The 16,187-nt window shown below is 40.1% G+C and overlaps 1 protein-coding gene across 2 annotated transcripts in view; it reads left to right on the top strand.

The window, feature by feature from the left end:
• The window catches only part of LOC126481491 (bromodomain adjacent to zinc finger domain protein 1A), a 145,886-nt gene that overhangs the window by 29,382 nt on the left and 100,317 nt on the right, over nt 1-16,187 (top strand). For both annotated transcript variants that reach the window (XM_050105273.1, XM_050105272.1), the window contains exons 7-11: nt 4,852-5,026; nt 5,146-5,323; nt 13,167-13,265; nt 13,367-13,568; nt 14,420-14,535. In XM_050105273.1, the coding sequence (XP_049961230.1) occupies nt 4,852-5,026; nt 5,146-5,323; nt 13,167-13,265; nt 13,367-13,568; nt 14,420-14,535 (770 nt within the window). The remainder of the gene's footprint in view (nt 1-4,851; nt 5,027-5,145; nt 5,324-13,166; nt 13,266-13,366; nt 13,569-14,419; nt 14,536-16,187) is intronic.

The raw sequence follows: 16,187 nt of genomic DNA, 5'->3' as shown, positions 1-16,187 counted from the left end.
TTGTGGTTCCCTTTTACGGTGGTCCACATTTTGCTAGATTGTTCCAACTTCACTGCCCTGCAGTGGACTCTTAATATTCGTGGCTCACTACCCCTGGTATTAGGAGACAATGCCTCAGTGGCTGATTTAGTTCTACATTTAATTTGTGAAGGGACCCATTGAGGGTTTGGCAGAACACTGCTGCCTCATCTGCTCAGGCTGGGCTATGGTCATCTGGGCTTGGTGGTCCAGCCCGGTCCTAACCCAACCTGCTCTTTTACTCTTCTTCCCCCCTCTCACCTGGTCTGTTAGACTTGTGTTCTGTTGTCCCTCTGTGCTTCTCTTGCCCTGTCCGTGTTGCTAGTATTTCCTAGGCAGTTTCTGAACGGAGTACCTCTGGTATGTGGCGAGGGCTGGTGAAAGTATGTCGGCTGATTGTACTTTGCTCTCAGGAGGCTTCCGGCTGCTCCATAGACGGAGCACCTAACCTGACTTTCTTCCTCCATTTCCTCTTTTTGTCTCTTATCTCACTTTCACCTTCATTGATCTTTCGTAGACCTTGAGGTTTTCTCCCCCTGGGTGTTGTGTGGTAAGCTATTTCATCTACAGTCATGCAGACCTGTTTGTAAGAGGAAAAAGGACTGACGTCCTAGTATTTTGGTTCCTTTAATAATTCAACCAACCAATCTTCATAGGCCTTTCCTTTTTTCACAGTAATGATTCAGTAAAGGTTTTACATAAGACAACAGATTTCTGTCATACTTGGAAATGTTATGAAAATGTCAAGATTCAAAAGACTGTATTTTCAGTTTTGGCTAATACAAACAATACCACAAAAATTGTTACCTGTCAGCACAGTCACTTACTGAGTAAAGGATTGTTCCAGAAGACTATTTTTAAAAATTTTGCTGTAAATTTATTTTCATCTTGCAACTATCTGATGCACGCTGACAGTCTGTTGCAAAGTTTAATACTGAGATTGCTCTCATGTCTTTGTGTTCGTTCACTGTGTGTGGGGTACATGCTACTTTGGATATTGTAATTATGGAAGCCTGCGCTTGTTGGAAACACTTAAAGGTGGACCCTGTGTACAGTGAAGGTATTGTTAGTATTTTAAGCTTTCTGAATATAGGTTAGCAGTGTCTGTGGAGGGATGTGTTATTCGAATAGCCTTCTTCTGTTACAAAAAAGATTGTTTTAGACAGCAAGTGGTGAACACCAAAATATTATTCCGTATGTTGCAAGAGACTAAAAATAAACCACTGTATGCCATCCTGGCCCCTTCAGAGCTGTAAATGTTTATGATAATTCTTAGAGCAAAACAAACAGAGTTGAGTTACTACACAGGTTTTATCACGTGGTCATTAAAATTTAAGTTTTCGTCAACATGAATCCCCAGCAATTTTGACCTGTTACTCTGTCCATGGGTTTGTCAAAAAATACCAGATCTAGGTTTACATTTTGATGTTCTTCCTCAAATTGCATATAATTTGTTTTATTTACATTTAATGTCAATCTGTTTGCATTAAACCAAGAGCAGATGTGCTCAAGGACTTTATCAGTAGGTGTATGGAGAAAATGCTTTGGTACACTTATCACAGTAGCGTCCTGTGTGAATAGCATGCATTGGCTGCACTATTTGGGGTGCACATATCATTTGTATAGTGAAGAAAAATTCTGAGTCTTACAATACTGCCTCGGGGTACATACATTTCCATTTTTTGCATCTGAAACTAAACTGATTTTGTTATTGAAATAAGATGACATTAGTCCTGTAATCTGTGTTTGGTTTTGTATGTGTGCCTCAAATCACTTTTTGCCAGACCATTGAATATCTAGTGATTCCAATTTTTCTTAAAGGATGCGATGATTGACAGTAATAAATGCTTCGGGTAGATTATTTGTTCAGTGAAGCACATTACTGTTGTTTCTTTTTTATGTGCCTGAAAGTCATGCTGATTACTGTTTGGTAACTTATGGTTGCTGAAGCATTTATTGATCCAGTGCTTCAGAATTTTTTCTAGTATTTTGGACAATGGCGGAAAGAGTGATATTGGCCACTTGGTGCTGTTATTAAATACTGATTTCACTTTGATATTTTCAAGCTTTCTGGAAACACTCTTTCACTAAAAGATAAGTTGTCAGTTTGTGCTAAAGACCTTTGAATCTGTGGAGCAGTCCTCATTATGACTGATGGGAGCACTCCACTTATTCCTGCCTCAAGCTTTCTAGCACTTCATGTTTGTTTATAGGTTCCACCTCCATGCTACAAGCTACTTTTGAACATTCTATGTTTTCTTGATTTATGAATTTTGAGCTTAATGAAATTGTTCATAACTATTTATATAATTTGAAACATTTTCTTTTTTTAATACCAAAACTTTGTGCTGTTTTGAGAATTACATCCTATTCTTCACACCTCTTACCAGTTTGTCTTTACTGCTCCCAAGACAGCTTTTGAATTCTTAGTAGACTGCCTTATTAAGCTGTCAACAGCCAGAAATTATGCTTTAGTGATTACTTTTTAATAAACTTTTTTGTAATTGTTAACTTTCGTAATTCTTAACACATTATCTAAATCTTGGTTTTGTGGATGTTTCCATGTGAAAAGTTGATCTTTTTTTATTTATACAAGAGTTTATAATGCCAAATGTGATTCAGGAACTTGCCTGTGTGTTATCATGGGACCTGATTCTTGATAGATTCTTTGGAAAGCAGGTCTTGAAATACCGTATGAAGATTGAAAAGAGAGAATTATATGCATCATCTGTACTTGTCTGGGACAACACTTTCACCCAGGACACATTGCTTAGGATGTGATAAAGTTTACATAATTGTCTGTAGAGATAGTTATTTTATACATAGTGTGCTTTTATCTCATTCAGTGTTGTCTAGGAAATTTTGAGGACAAGAGCATCGTGGTCTGATAAGCCTAAATCAGTATTTGTGGTTTCTACTTCTCCCATCTCGAAGATGGCTACATCTGTACCTATCTCCATTTCAAACCTACCGACCATGAGCTGCCATCCAATCCACAACAAAAGAAGTCCCTTCCATACAGCTTAGCCACGCGTGGCTGTCGCATCTGTAGGATGAGCAGTCCCTCTCGCAATATACCAAGGGTCTCACTGAGGTCTTCACAGACTGAAATTACTCTCGCAACCTTGTATGGAAACACATCTCGTATGCATTATCTCTCCAGTCACCCACCACCCCACAAAGTCCCACTGTTCAGCTACAAAGGAGCATTTACGTTGTGACTCAGTACTACCTGGAACTGGAACAACTGAGTCACATTTTCCACCTGGGTTTTGACCACGTCTAGTCATGTCCCGAATTGGGTGATGCCCAACCTTCCCATGCCTCCCAAAGTGGTATTCCACTGGGCACCGATCCTGTACAACATCCTCTTCCATCTTTACTTTGTCCCTGCTTCCCAACCCCTTGTCTCGTGTTTCATATACCTGTAATAGACCTGTAATAGACTTAGATGCAAAACCGTTCCCATACATCCTCCTATCACTACCTACTCCAGTTCGTTCAGAAGCGTATCATCAGTCTCATCAAGAGCAGGGCTACCTGTGAAACCAGTCGTGTGATCTACAAGCTAAGCAGCATCCACTGTACTGAGTTCAGTGTGGGCATGACAACCAAGGTGTATATTTGCATGAATGGCCACCAACAAACTGTGCCCTGGAAACATCTGGACCACACAACATTCTTCACTTCAGTGATTGCTTCATAGCTTGCGCCATGTGGATCCTTCCTACCGACATCAGTTTTTCTGAATTGCACAGGCGGGATCTCTCCCTGCAATATATCCAAAATTCCTGTAATCCTCCTGGCCTCAACCTTCCCTAGTCATTGTCCTTCATCCACCTATCCACTTCCCTGCTCCCACACCAGCATTCACAGCCCTCTATTGCGACAACACATCCACTCTCTCTTTACTTCTCTCCTTCCTTCCCCCCCCCCCCCCCTCTCCCTCCCCCACTGTCGAGCCTTTAACATAGTGTCTGCTGCACCTCACTGCCCTTCCCTCTCCCGACCATGTCTCTCCATGCACCCACGAGCAGCACTTTACTGTCCCCCACATCTAAACCTAATCTGCTATCGCTCCCTCTCCCCACCCATACCCTGCTATCGTTCACCGCCCCCAGCTTCCTCCTTACCCCAACCACACAGATTGCTTTTCCTGTCATGCATAGTTGCTCACAGTCTAGCCTCGGCAGCCTCAGATTGTGGTCTTGCGTGTGAGTTGCATTTGCGTGAAGGTGTGTGTTATCTATATCAGAAGAAGACCTTTTGTCCGAAAGCTTACTTGTTTAGCAATCTTTTTGTTGTGCACATTTGCAACTCAGTATCTCTACTATATGATGTGTAGCAATTTATCCTTTTAATAATATTGTGATTAATCTATCCTGGATTTTCTGTTGTTTGATAGTTCAAAAATGTCTGCACCAGTGCACCACTCATTGCTTTCTCAAGTTCTTTTGATGTATTTCTTGGACACTGAATGTTCAGACTTAAAAATCCGCAGGCAACTAGGATGAAAACTGGTCACTGTTATATTTACATTACTTGGTGTCATGTTTCTACCTGTGTCCTGACAAGGCTCGTAAAATCCTTGAGGAGGACAGGTTTTCTGTCCCCAGTGGGTCTTGCCAACAGCTGCTGTGAGATAGCCATGGTTGTTTCTTCGTGCAGCATCTCCATATGTTAATGCATTGCCTTTGCAAACAGACATGTAGGGCCAGTCACATATAATTAGAAGTCCTGCAGTCTTACTTTTAGGTCTGCCTCAAAAATGGCACTGTTTCTGTTGTATTATTTATGTAACTGTGATAAGTAATTTACTCAAATTCTGCCTAGATTAAACGAGGAAAGACGACCAAAGCTTAAGGAGAAGACTCTGGAAGAAAAACAAAGGCAACTAGAAGAAAGAATGAAAATAAAAGAAAAGAGGAAAGAAGATAAATTACACTTTGAGAAATTCGTGAAGGAGTGGAATCGTCGTCGAGAGGATTTGGAGTTAGAAGATCTGAAGGTAGATTATAACTGATAGTTAATGTCATTACTTCTACATGCAATATACGTTAGCTGTTGCAAGTATATCAGGAGACAGAAAAACTTCCCATATAAGTTGCTAATTATGTTATTTTTCAGGTTATGCCATCACCTATAGAAGTAAACTGTTGTATACCACACGAAAATTTTGGAGACTTTCTTACTGTACTAGAGTTTTTCCATTCATTTGGACAAGTCATAGCAACAAAAAATTTCTTCCCTTATGGTGTGACATTTGAATTGCTGGAAAGAGCACTAACAGAGCAAGAAGTAGCTGGTAAGTTATTTTTGGTTTGGAGCTAATTATATTCACCTCTATTTCATTTGTGGGTAGGAGTTATGTCTTCGGCGCCTCCCGGAAGCTCTAACCAAAGAGCTAGGAACAACTTGAATATTTACTGTGTTTTCAACTAACTTATTCCTTTCACGCCGATCACCTGCCACCCTACCTAAAACCTCTTTCACCATTACCTTAGCCAGCTTCATCCTGACCCACAACTTCTTCACTTTTGAAGGCCAGACATACCAACAATTAAAGGGAACAGCCATGGGTGCCAGGATGGCCCCTTCGTACGCCAACCTATTCATGGGTCGCTTAGAGGAAGCCTTCTTGGTTACACAGGCCTGCCAACCCAAAGTTTGGTACAGATTTATTGATGACATCCTCATGATCTGGACTCACAGTGAAGAAGAACTCCAGAATTTCCTCTCCAACCTCAACTCCTTTGGTTCCATCAGATTCACCTGGTCCTACTCCAAATCCCATGCCACTTTCCTTGATGTTGACCTCCACCTGTCCAATGGCCAGCTTCACACGTCCGTCCATATCAAACCCACCAACAAGCAAGAGTACCTCCATTACGACAGCTGCCACCCATTCCACATCAAACGGTCCCTTCCCTACAGCCTAGGTCTTCGTGGCAAACGAATCTGCTCCAGTCCGGAATCCCTGAAGCATTACACCAACAACCTGACAACAGCTTTCGCATCCCGCAACTACCCTTCCGACCTGGTACAGAAGCAAATAACCAGAGCCACTTCCTCATCCCCTCAAACCCAGAACCTCCCACAGAAGAACCACAAAAGTGCCCCACTTGTGACAGGATACTTTCTGGGACTGGATCAGATTCTGAATGTGGCTCTCCAGCAGGGATACGACTTCCTCAAATCCTGCCCTGAAATGAGATCCATCCTTCATGAAATCCTGCCCACTCCACCAAAAGTGTCTTTCCGCCATCCACCTAACCTTTGTAACCTCTTAGTTCATCCCTATGAAATCCCCAAACCACCTTCTCTACCCTCTGGCTCCTACCCTTGTAACCGCCCCCAGTGTAAAACCTGTCCCATGCACCCTCCCACCACCACCTACTCCAGTCCTGTAACCCAGAAGGTGTACACGATCAAAGGCAGAGCCACGTTTGAAAGCACCCACGTGATCTACCAACTGACCTGCCTACATTGTGACGCATTCTATGTGGGAATGACCAGCAACAAACTGTCCATTCACATGAATGGACACAGGCAGACAGTGTTTGTTGGTAATGAGGATCACCCTGTGGCTAAACATGCCTTGGTGCACGGCCATCACATCTTGGCACAGTGTTACACCGTCCGGGTTATCTGGATACTTCCCACTAACACCAACCTATCCGAACTCCGGAGATGGGAACTTGCTCTTTAATATATCCTCTCTTCCTGTTATCCACCAGGCCTCAGTCTCCGCTAATTTCAAGTTGCCGCCACTCATACTTCACCTGTCATTCAACAACATCTTTGCCCCTGCACTTCTGCCTCGACTGACATCTCTGCCCAAACTCTTTGTCTTTAAATATGTCTGCTTGTGTCTGTATATGTGTGAATGGATATGTGTTTGTGTGCGAGTGTATACCCGTCCTTTTTTCCCCCTAAGGTAAGTCTTTCCGCTCCCGGGATTGGAATGACTCCTTACCCTCTCCCTTAAAACCCACATCCTTTCGTCTTTCCCTCTCCTTCCTTCTTTCCTGATGAGGCAACAGTTTGTTGCGAAAGCTTGAATTTTGTGTGTATGTTTGTGTGTCTGTCGACCTGCCAGCACTTTCATTTGGTAAGTCACATCATCTTTGTTTTTAGATATATAACTTATAAAACAGGTTGATATGAACATCTTCTCCCACCCTTCCCTCCCCCTTCCCTATTACCTGTACTTATGAGAGAGGGTCAAAAAGTTCCTGACTGATATTTAAAAAAAATGCAATGAAAAAGAGCACTATAAGTATTTTCAGCTTTTGAATGAAGTTCTTCTTCAGAAGTAGAACCCTCACACATTTACAAAACAACTGGCACACACAGGACTGCTCTCTCCAGATGCTAAGCTTAGTATTTCATCCTGGATATTCCATTATTTAATTATGCTAATTTTGTGATGTCACAAATGTCTTAATGTGAAATCTGTGCTGCAACTATAGCTCTGCTGACAACTGTAATATGCATAAGTTTACTGAAGACAGTAGTTTGGATACCTTATTGGTCATGTGAAAAATTGAGTACCACTCTGTAATAAAGTTATTCACTGAAGGGGTACTTTCCTCAACTGAATTCAAAGAATGAGTGCTTGATATATTGTAAAGTAATAGTTCTCAGTTCTTCTCATAGCAGTAGAATTGGACTATCCAGACAAGAAGCTACCAAGTCTCTCCACATTTCCAAATTTATTTATTTATTTATTTTATTTTATTTTATTTTAAATGAAGGGGCATCCTTTTTATTCATACCAAGGATGGTAGTAGACATTCTCAAGCTTCGTTTACACTGAGCAAATGGCACCAATCACAAGCAAAAGAGCAGTAACAGAGGATTTGCCATTGATTGCTGACATTTACTGGTTTTCTGTGAACAATTCACACTGTAGGGATCATAAGAAAACATAAGAGAATGAGCGCAGTATGTGAATGCTGTAGTATTGTTTTCTTTTTGTACTAATTATTGGCACATAGGTTGCCAAACACACAACAATAGCTATAGCCACGATACGAAATTGATATTTTTTCTGTTACCAGTCACACTTATTTATTTGATGTTTAATTTAATATATTGCAGTGCATTTCAAGCATACTTTGCTCGTTACCAGCCGTTCGTGCAAACAGAAAAATTATTACTATTAAAAACAGTCTTGATCACGATTTATTTAAGAAAGTTTACAATGTTTGAACTGAGAATATGTTAAAGGATTCTGCAGAAAACTGAAGTTAGGTCTGTAATTTTGCAGGTCCATTCTTTTACTCTTGTATTGTAGAGTCACCTGTGCACCCCCCGACTTGCTTGGGTCTTTGTGCTGGGCAAGAGATTCACAAAAAAAAGGCAGTCTACGTAAAGGGCCAGTGTTGTAGAGTACTGTTTGTGAAACTGAATTGGGATTCCATCCAGTCCTGGTGATTTATTTGCTTTCAAATCTTTCATTTATTTCTGTACACCAGGGATGTTTATTGCTGTGTCATCCATACAGGAGTCTGTCCAATAGTCGGAGGACAGTATGTTTGCATGATTCTCCTGTGTGAACAATTTCTAAATGTGAGACTTAAAACTTCAGCTCTCACTTCTGGTCAACAAGGGAGAATGGAAGCCTGAGACTTGCTTAACAATTTTACATAAGACCAGAATTTTCTCAAGCTCTCTGCCAGGTCTTTTGCTAAGGTGTGCTGGTGGCAGTTGTTGCACGTTTTACGCATAGATCTTTTCACAGATGCATGTGTGTGTCTACTAACCTTCACTTGTTGGCATTTGTGTGATCCCTTTTGAACCGAGAGTGCAATAGCCTCTGCTTCCTGAGCAGCCTTAGAATTTATTAAACCATGGTGGGTCTGCCCTGCTTCACCCACTTACTAGGCACATAACTCTTTAGAACACAATTTACAATCTGCTTAAACTTCCCAGGCATGCCAAGAACTTATAAGTACAGAATTGGTGATAAATATATCTCGTGCGGCTTTGTTTGCTGCTGTTGCTAAATGTTTCCAAGTACTTACGCCATTATTGTGCTCTAAAATGTATTTAATTTTGAAAAGTGCATATGGTACTTGATTTGACTCTGTTCTAGTTAAAAAAAAAGTGAATTTGCTCTGTTTTCTTCCACTGTAGAACTTGCAGAACTTTTCACCAATAACATTATTGTTGGTAGCTTTTGGTTAACCTTTACATTTACATCTATGTACATACTCCACAAACCACCATCCTGTGCATTGTAGGGTGCACCTGTACCACTATTAATAATTCCGTTTCCTGTTCCACTTGCAAATGGGATGAGGAAAAAAGACTGTCTGTATGACTCCATACAAGCCCTAATCTCTCTTATCTTCTCAGTCCATACGTAAAATATACATTGGCAGCAGTAGAATCATTCTGCAATCAGCTGCAAAATGCCAGTTTTGTAAATTTCCTCTATAGTCTGCCACAAGAAGAAAGTATTCTTCCCTCCAGGGGTTCCCATTTGAGTTAATCATGTTTTGATTGAACTGCATGGTTAATGACAAATTAAGCAGGAAAGCTTCCGAATTGCTCCAGTGTCTTCCTTTAATCCGACCTTGTGAGGTTGAGGTTGTCTCTTGAGCAGTACCCAAGAATGGGTTGCACTAGTGGTCCCCTTAATAGGTGAGATACACTTGCTTAACATTCTGACAATAAACAGAAGCCTAGTATTCACATTCCCCACTGCTGACCCTAAGTGCTCATTCCACATCATATCGCACAACATTATGCTGGGATACATCAGGCAATAAACCACTAATATTGTATTTGAATGTTAAAAGATTGTTTTCCTATTCATCTGCATTCTTTTACATTTTTCTTTGTTTAGAGCAGACTCCGATTCATTATATTAAATAAAAATTCCATCAGTCATCTTTGTGTTCTCCAGTGACTCAGTGATGGCACATCATTTGATGTTGTAACAAAAAGGAAGCATATCATATTCAGAACTGGCTAGTCAATTCCATGAGCTACACAAGTGTTTTGAAACAGATAATAGTGTACCAGAATGCTGGTCTGTATATGGTTGAGAGGCTGACTTTGCTTATGTAACTGTTACAAAGTGCTTCAATCAAAGATTATTTCTTGGGGAAGAAATCAGTTTCATGTATATCTTGCTTTTAATCCCAGTTTAACTTGGAATAATCACTAAGAATTGATTTGACAACTCAAAAACTAATTTTAAAAAAAGAACTTGCTCTTTGATATAACAAAATTTGATTCAGGAAAATTTCCAATTTCAACATAAAAAAACTGAAAATCTCAGGGGAAATATTTCAGTGACACAGGGTTGCCACTGTTGTTCTTCAGTTAGTAACATTGCACTCTCCTCCTACAATTTCATTGTTCATGCAACACGTGTTCAATAACAGAAGTAGTTTGCACAGTAAAAAGCAGGTGAATAGTATCTGTGCTGTGATTGCTGAAGAGAAGAGGTCCAAACTTCCTTTGATGGTGCACTGAAAGACTGACGATCAGTAGGACATCAGTGAGAACCTGCAAATGCAGACCAAAATTTATACACACAACTTTGGGATCAACCCCACGTGCTGGATGTACTTCTGCAGAAAAATGTGTTGATTGTTCATACAACCTATAACTTGGAAAAACTGGTGCTAATTGTTTCTTGAAGAAAGTGTGACCCACAAAATTAAAGTGATAAAACACAAAACTTGTGCAAATCTTGTGATCCACCTCAGCTTCTTCAGGACGGACTCAATATCCTGGTGAATTTTGATGTCATTCCGTTATTCTGCAGGATACCTCCAAGAGTGTCACTAGAACTCAACTTTCAGAAATTTGACGGGAGGACCACTGTCATTCCTGAGACTGTCTGACCTCGCCTTATTTTCTGTTTAATGAAAAATACTATGAACATATGAAGGGAGTTACAGTGGGCATCCCACTCTCTCCTGTGGTTGAAATTTGTATATGGAGTACTTAGGGGGAGAAGACCTGACATCATCCAAATAGAAACCCACCTGTTTGTTGCATTACGTGAATGACACTTTCTTCATTTGGCTCTATGGGAATAACAAACTCCTCAAATTCCTTGCACATCTGACTCCATAAATCCCAACATCAAATTCACTATGGAGAAGCAGAAGGAAGACTACCACTCTTGGATGTCAAGAAGAGAGCTGATGGCAGCCGGGGCTGCAGTGTGTATTGAAAGAAAATGCGTGCTGACCTGTATTTGCATTTGGATAGCTGCTATCACCCTACACAGAGAAATGGGGTTCTAAAATGTCCCATATAAAGGGCATGCAGCATCTCAGATCTGAAGAGTCTTTCTTGGGAACTGGAACACCTGTGAGGTATGTTTGGAAAAAATGGTTACAGGCTGGCAGATTAGGTGCGCACTAAGCCACTCTGCCACAGTAGCACACAATTGGGGAAAAATTAAATGCGTACTACAAAAAAAGAAAATATTTTGCCTGCCCAATAAAACAGAGTTGTTATTGGGAAGTGTTAAAGATTGCCTCAGTTTGTGGAAGGCCGGGCTATATCAGAATCCATGCTAATTTGGGAAAATGTGTATTGGACAAACAGTGTATACCATTGAAGATTTATGCGGGGAATCCCAGCAGCACACTCGACTGATGTATCCCAAAAAGTCAGTAGTCGAGAAGCACGGTTTGTCTGAGAATCGTGATGGAATAAGACTGGCCACAATTTTAGCATAGACTTCAAAATACTGGCACATCATCTAGGAGAGGCCATTAAAATTTGTACTGTGACTATAATCTCAGCAGTGTTTGGGAACCAGCCCTTGGTCTAATTAGGGTGACACTCAGAAAACGTGACAATTTGATGGTCAGAGCAGACAGAGTAACCACACCCACACTACCACAGATGCTGATGCCTCACATCTGCAGCTGCTGTCATGCTCTCACGTGCAGACAGCAGAGGAAGTGGCTCACAGTGGGAGGGGTATAAGTTGGCCATGTGACCCCCAGGAACTCAGTTCATCAATGCACCTGATATGAGGACATATTTGATTGCCGAAGTATTGTGCTCGTTAAACAGTGTGAACTGGCACATCACCCGTGGACTGCTCAGCCAACAAATATGCTGGGAGAAACTGAAGAATCATATCAAAGATATTTTGCTCATTGCAACAATGATACATTGAGGTTTTCTATGTCGAATAGAGGATGGGGAAAAACACAATGGTATGAATCCTGACGGATAATTTGACCTAAAGCAATGTCAGATGCTAACCTAAAGCAATGTCTGATACATCAAAGAGATCATGACAGCCAAAGTATCCCCAACACAACCTTGTGGCCAGAACTGTGAAAAGCTAGTGGGATATGGTGCAGAAATTTTGCTGTATGCTTAAAACTCAACAGCAGCACCCAAGTGCCTCGGTGATGGTGCATCTGTACTTGTCATTAGTGCTCAGTTGTTAGCAAGGAGGCCAGGTTAACTCATCAGTAGTGCTGAAAGAAAACCCAGATGCCACACTTAACATTGTCAACGACAGCTGGGGAGCGGTGGACCATGATAAATTAACTCATCAATAGTTGTCAGAGTGTTAATTAAGTAAGGATGAGCTTTCAGAGAAGTAAAGTGTGTTATTCGTATTTAAACTTTGGAATCTTTCACATACATGATAAGTCTAGGATACAACTTCTGCTCAAATTACTGAAATAGAATAGGGATGTTCACAGCAGCTGAGAGATTTTCAAACTGGCTGTGCAGCAGTAGCAGTAGGTGTATCAAAGCCACCGTGATGCCATTTACTGGGCAATAACAAATCTGTACAAGAACTCTTGTTATATGAAAGAGATGAATGCCCACAAATATTCTGGAGTTGCCCTCTATCTGACAATCATTGAACTGAGTTTGACTTTCCACAGCTTGAAATTGGTTTTATCATAGAGTGTCATGGGAAAACTAGTAATATGACAATTCTGTGCTCGAACATCTTTCACGCTGTTGTGGGGCTCATGTGAGATTAAAAATAACTGTGCCTTTCTGTTCAAATTATTAAAATAGAATAGACATCTTTGTACCTAAAAAAATCTGGTTAGGTGAATAGTACCAAATTTCTTAAGACCTTTGCAACATGTTGATTTCTGAGTGATTGATACATATTTTCTTTTCGCTTTAAGGTCCACTGAGTGATATTTTCCAGTTACTTCTGTCAACACTGTTTGATATGCAGGAAGAGGAAGATGATGAAATTTTAGCTACAGATACTCCAACCACAGGTATTTATGGATCTAAAGATAAATATTGAAAGTGTTCATTTGTTGAATAATAGAAACTATCAACGTTACAATTGTTATTCATTGTCTGTTTCCTTTTGAAGCTGAATTAGACATTGATGAACATGGTGATGTAACTGCTGGTGAGGCTGTGAAACTAGCTACGGTGGCAGCTGGCTGGAGTCAGCTTTATCAAGGAGTGCCATTGTCCAAACTTACTTTAGATGCTGTTACCCTCACAGAAGTGTTACGTTTGCACTTACTGTCTTCGGGAGGGCGTTCTGCTGAGACTAGCACAAAGTGGAGGTACTAAAAACAGTCTTAGAGTTTTCTTGCTCATATTTAGTGTGTGAAATTTTTGATGTCCTATACTGCCATCTAATCACAGTTGACATCAACCAAACTACCATAAAAAACCTGTTAAGTGTCTAATAGCTGTCAATAAATACCAGTAGACACTAATAATTCAGCCCCTGTTTTCTATATCCACTTGTTTTAAAGTTGTCTGCAATGTTGCTGCTAATTAATAACATCCAGCCTGGCTAAGCACCAGTTTACACTGGTCATGTCTCGTGACTTAATAACCAACACATTTGTAATTGTATGATATAACCAAGGTTTATACAGTCAACTAAATCAATTGTCTGTTCATCAGATGTGCATTCATAATTGTTGAAGTATCATATGCTGAACCTATACTCATAAAAAAGTCTGTGACTTTTTTTAGATTTAATCCTTTTTATGATGAGTGTGTATTAAGATATTATGTTGTCAGGATTTCATTGGGGGACCAGGCAGGGGTTGGGGGGTGGTGGACAAAAACTGGTCTTTTGCTATAATCTAGTATGTAGTCATAGCAAACCTTGATCATTGTAAGTTAGTGTATGTTGTTGACACAGAAAATTTAACTTGATGCTATGGAGTGTTTGTAAACTATTTACAGGTATAGATTTGTGTGCTGATCACACAAGAAATAAAGTGTATGAAATACTTAGAGACTGCTGGTAGAGCAGAAGAAAAAGCAGTGTGTCATCTACAGACTTCAGTTGGCAGTGAAAATAGAAATAAGATACATTGAAAACAGTAGATCTTAGTTGTGATGTAGTACTTTTACTATGAAAGAGAATTAATTCCATATTTCCCTGATTTTAATAAAGGTATCAGCAACGTGGAGGGTATACCAGCTTTGATGATCCTGGACTTTGCTTGAGAATCAATCATCCGCACATACTTCGTGCTTTGAGTGTCACCAGTGTTTGTGAATTGTCAATAGGTAATTATAAATTTTAAAATTTATAATTTAGTAGCAAAGTTTTAAAATTCAAGTTATATTTGTTCCGAAAGATCAATCGTATTTCATTAATTTGTTCCAGCAAACACAAAAAAATATTGTGGATTTTGCTGAGTGGAATCACAAGATCTTGAAATATAAATATTAAGTGCAAAGAATCAGGCTATTTGTAGAATGAGGTGTGATGATTGGTCACATTGTGACTTGCCACTGTCCCCTATTTGTGTAATGAAATTGAATTACAGTGTGTTTTCCACGTATTTCTATGAGCACAACGCAGTATATTTATATTTCTTTCACTTTCCAGTACTGTTATGCTTTAGCAGATGTATTCTACAGTCATTTGAGAGACTGTAATCTCAAAATTGTTTGGATTAGCCAAAGTACACCCATTTCTTATCTGACATATTAACTGTTGTGGAAAAATCTGTTCTTAGAAATGACAGTAGTGACTTTGTAGATGTGTGTTTAATTACCCTGGAAATATCACAGCTTTGGGAATATTACAGCCTTTTTTTTATGAAGGTGAAACTGAAACCTAGCCTTTCCTCCTCCTTTTCACCTTTGTTATTTACTCTATTTTCCACAGTTGGTAGCTTAATTTTTACTGGCCTTCTCCATTGGGTGTGTTTTCTGGCCCATTTTTGTCACATTTCCCTTATGCATCTCCACTCGTGCCATTTCCATTCCATAATTTTGTTGGAATTTTGTCACCATTTTCATTAGTTTCCTCTGCCTTTTTTCTCTCTTTTACATTTTTTCTTATCACTTCACTAAAATATTTATGTCTTCATTGAATTTTTTTTTACATATATACTTACAGTTCACCATTATTTGCTTGCCATTTCTGTTTTTTGCCTGCACCTTCTGTGTAAGCTAGTTGCTCCCTCAGTAACAGTTTTTCGTGTTCTATGCTTCACTGTTTCTTGGTGCAGTTTCTCTGAAAGTGACAAATAAAAATGATAGACCGACAGTTACAGTTCACATATGTTGATCAGATTTTGTTACGCTTTTGTTTGTTGTACTCCAGGTGCTAGCTTTGTGGAATTGTCATCAATATTTTTTTTTTAATTTTTTTCCTGGCCTTTATCCCATATTTTCATGGGATGAATATGTTAATTAATGGATTTGGTAAAGTTGGTAGAGGGTGACTGAATGCCTTAACCACCCCCCTCCCCACCACCCTCCCTCGACACCCCACCACCACCACCACCACCACCACCACCACCACCATCACCGTCACCGTCACCACCCACCTCACCCCGTGAGGACAGTTTTTGTGCACCCCATATGGCTGCGTCTTGTGTTATCCCATGTGAAAGTGTGCAAACATTTTTCTAAATGTTTCTGACTCGTGCAGCTGAGAAGGGACATGGTACCACTAGTTGTATGTGAAAAACCACCTAATAGCACATCCAGTCTGCCTGGCACACCAACCATCATTGTTAATCCCAAGGGCAGATTTGGTTGGGGACCTCCCTGAACCCCAGAAGTGGCATGCTAACACTCCCAGCTATCCGTGCTGGTTAAGAGTTGTCATTGTCATCATTACATTTGCTATAATAACATTGTGAGCAGTATCTTGTTTTGCTCAAAAGTAGTGAACTTAACTACAAAAAGTAAAAATAAAAGGA

Source organism: Schistocerca serialis, chromosome 5 (assembly GCF_023864345.2).
Source record: "Schistocerca serialis cubense isolate TAMUIC-IGC-003099 chromosome 5, iqSchSeri2.2, whole genome shotgun sequence".
NCBI lineage: Eukaryota > Metazoa > Arthropoda > Insecta > Orthoptera > Acrididae > Schistocerca > Schistocerca serialis.
Note: the sequence above shows the minus strand (reverse complement) of the source record. Positions and strands in the feature narration are given on the sequence as shown.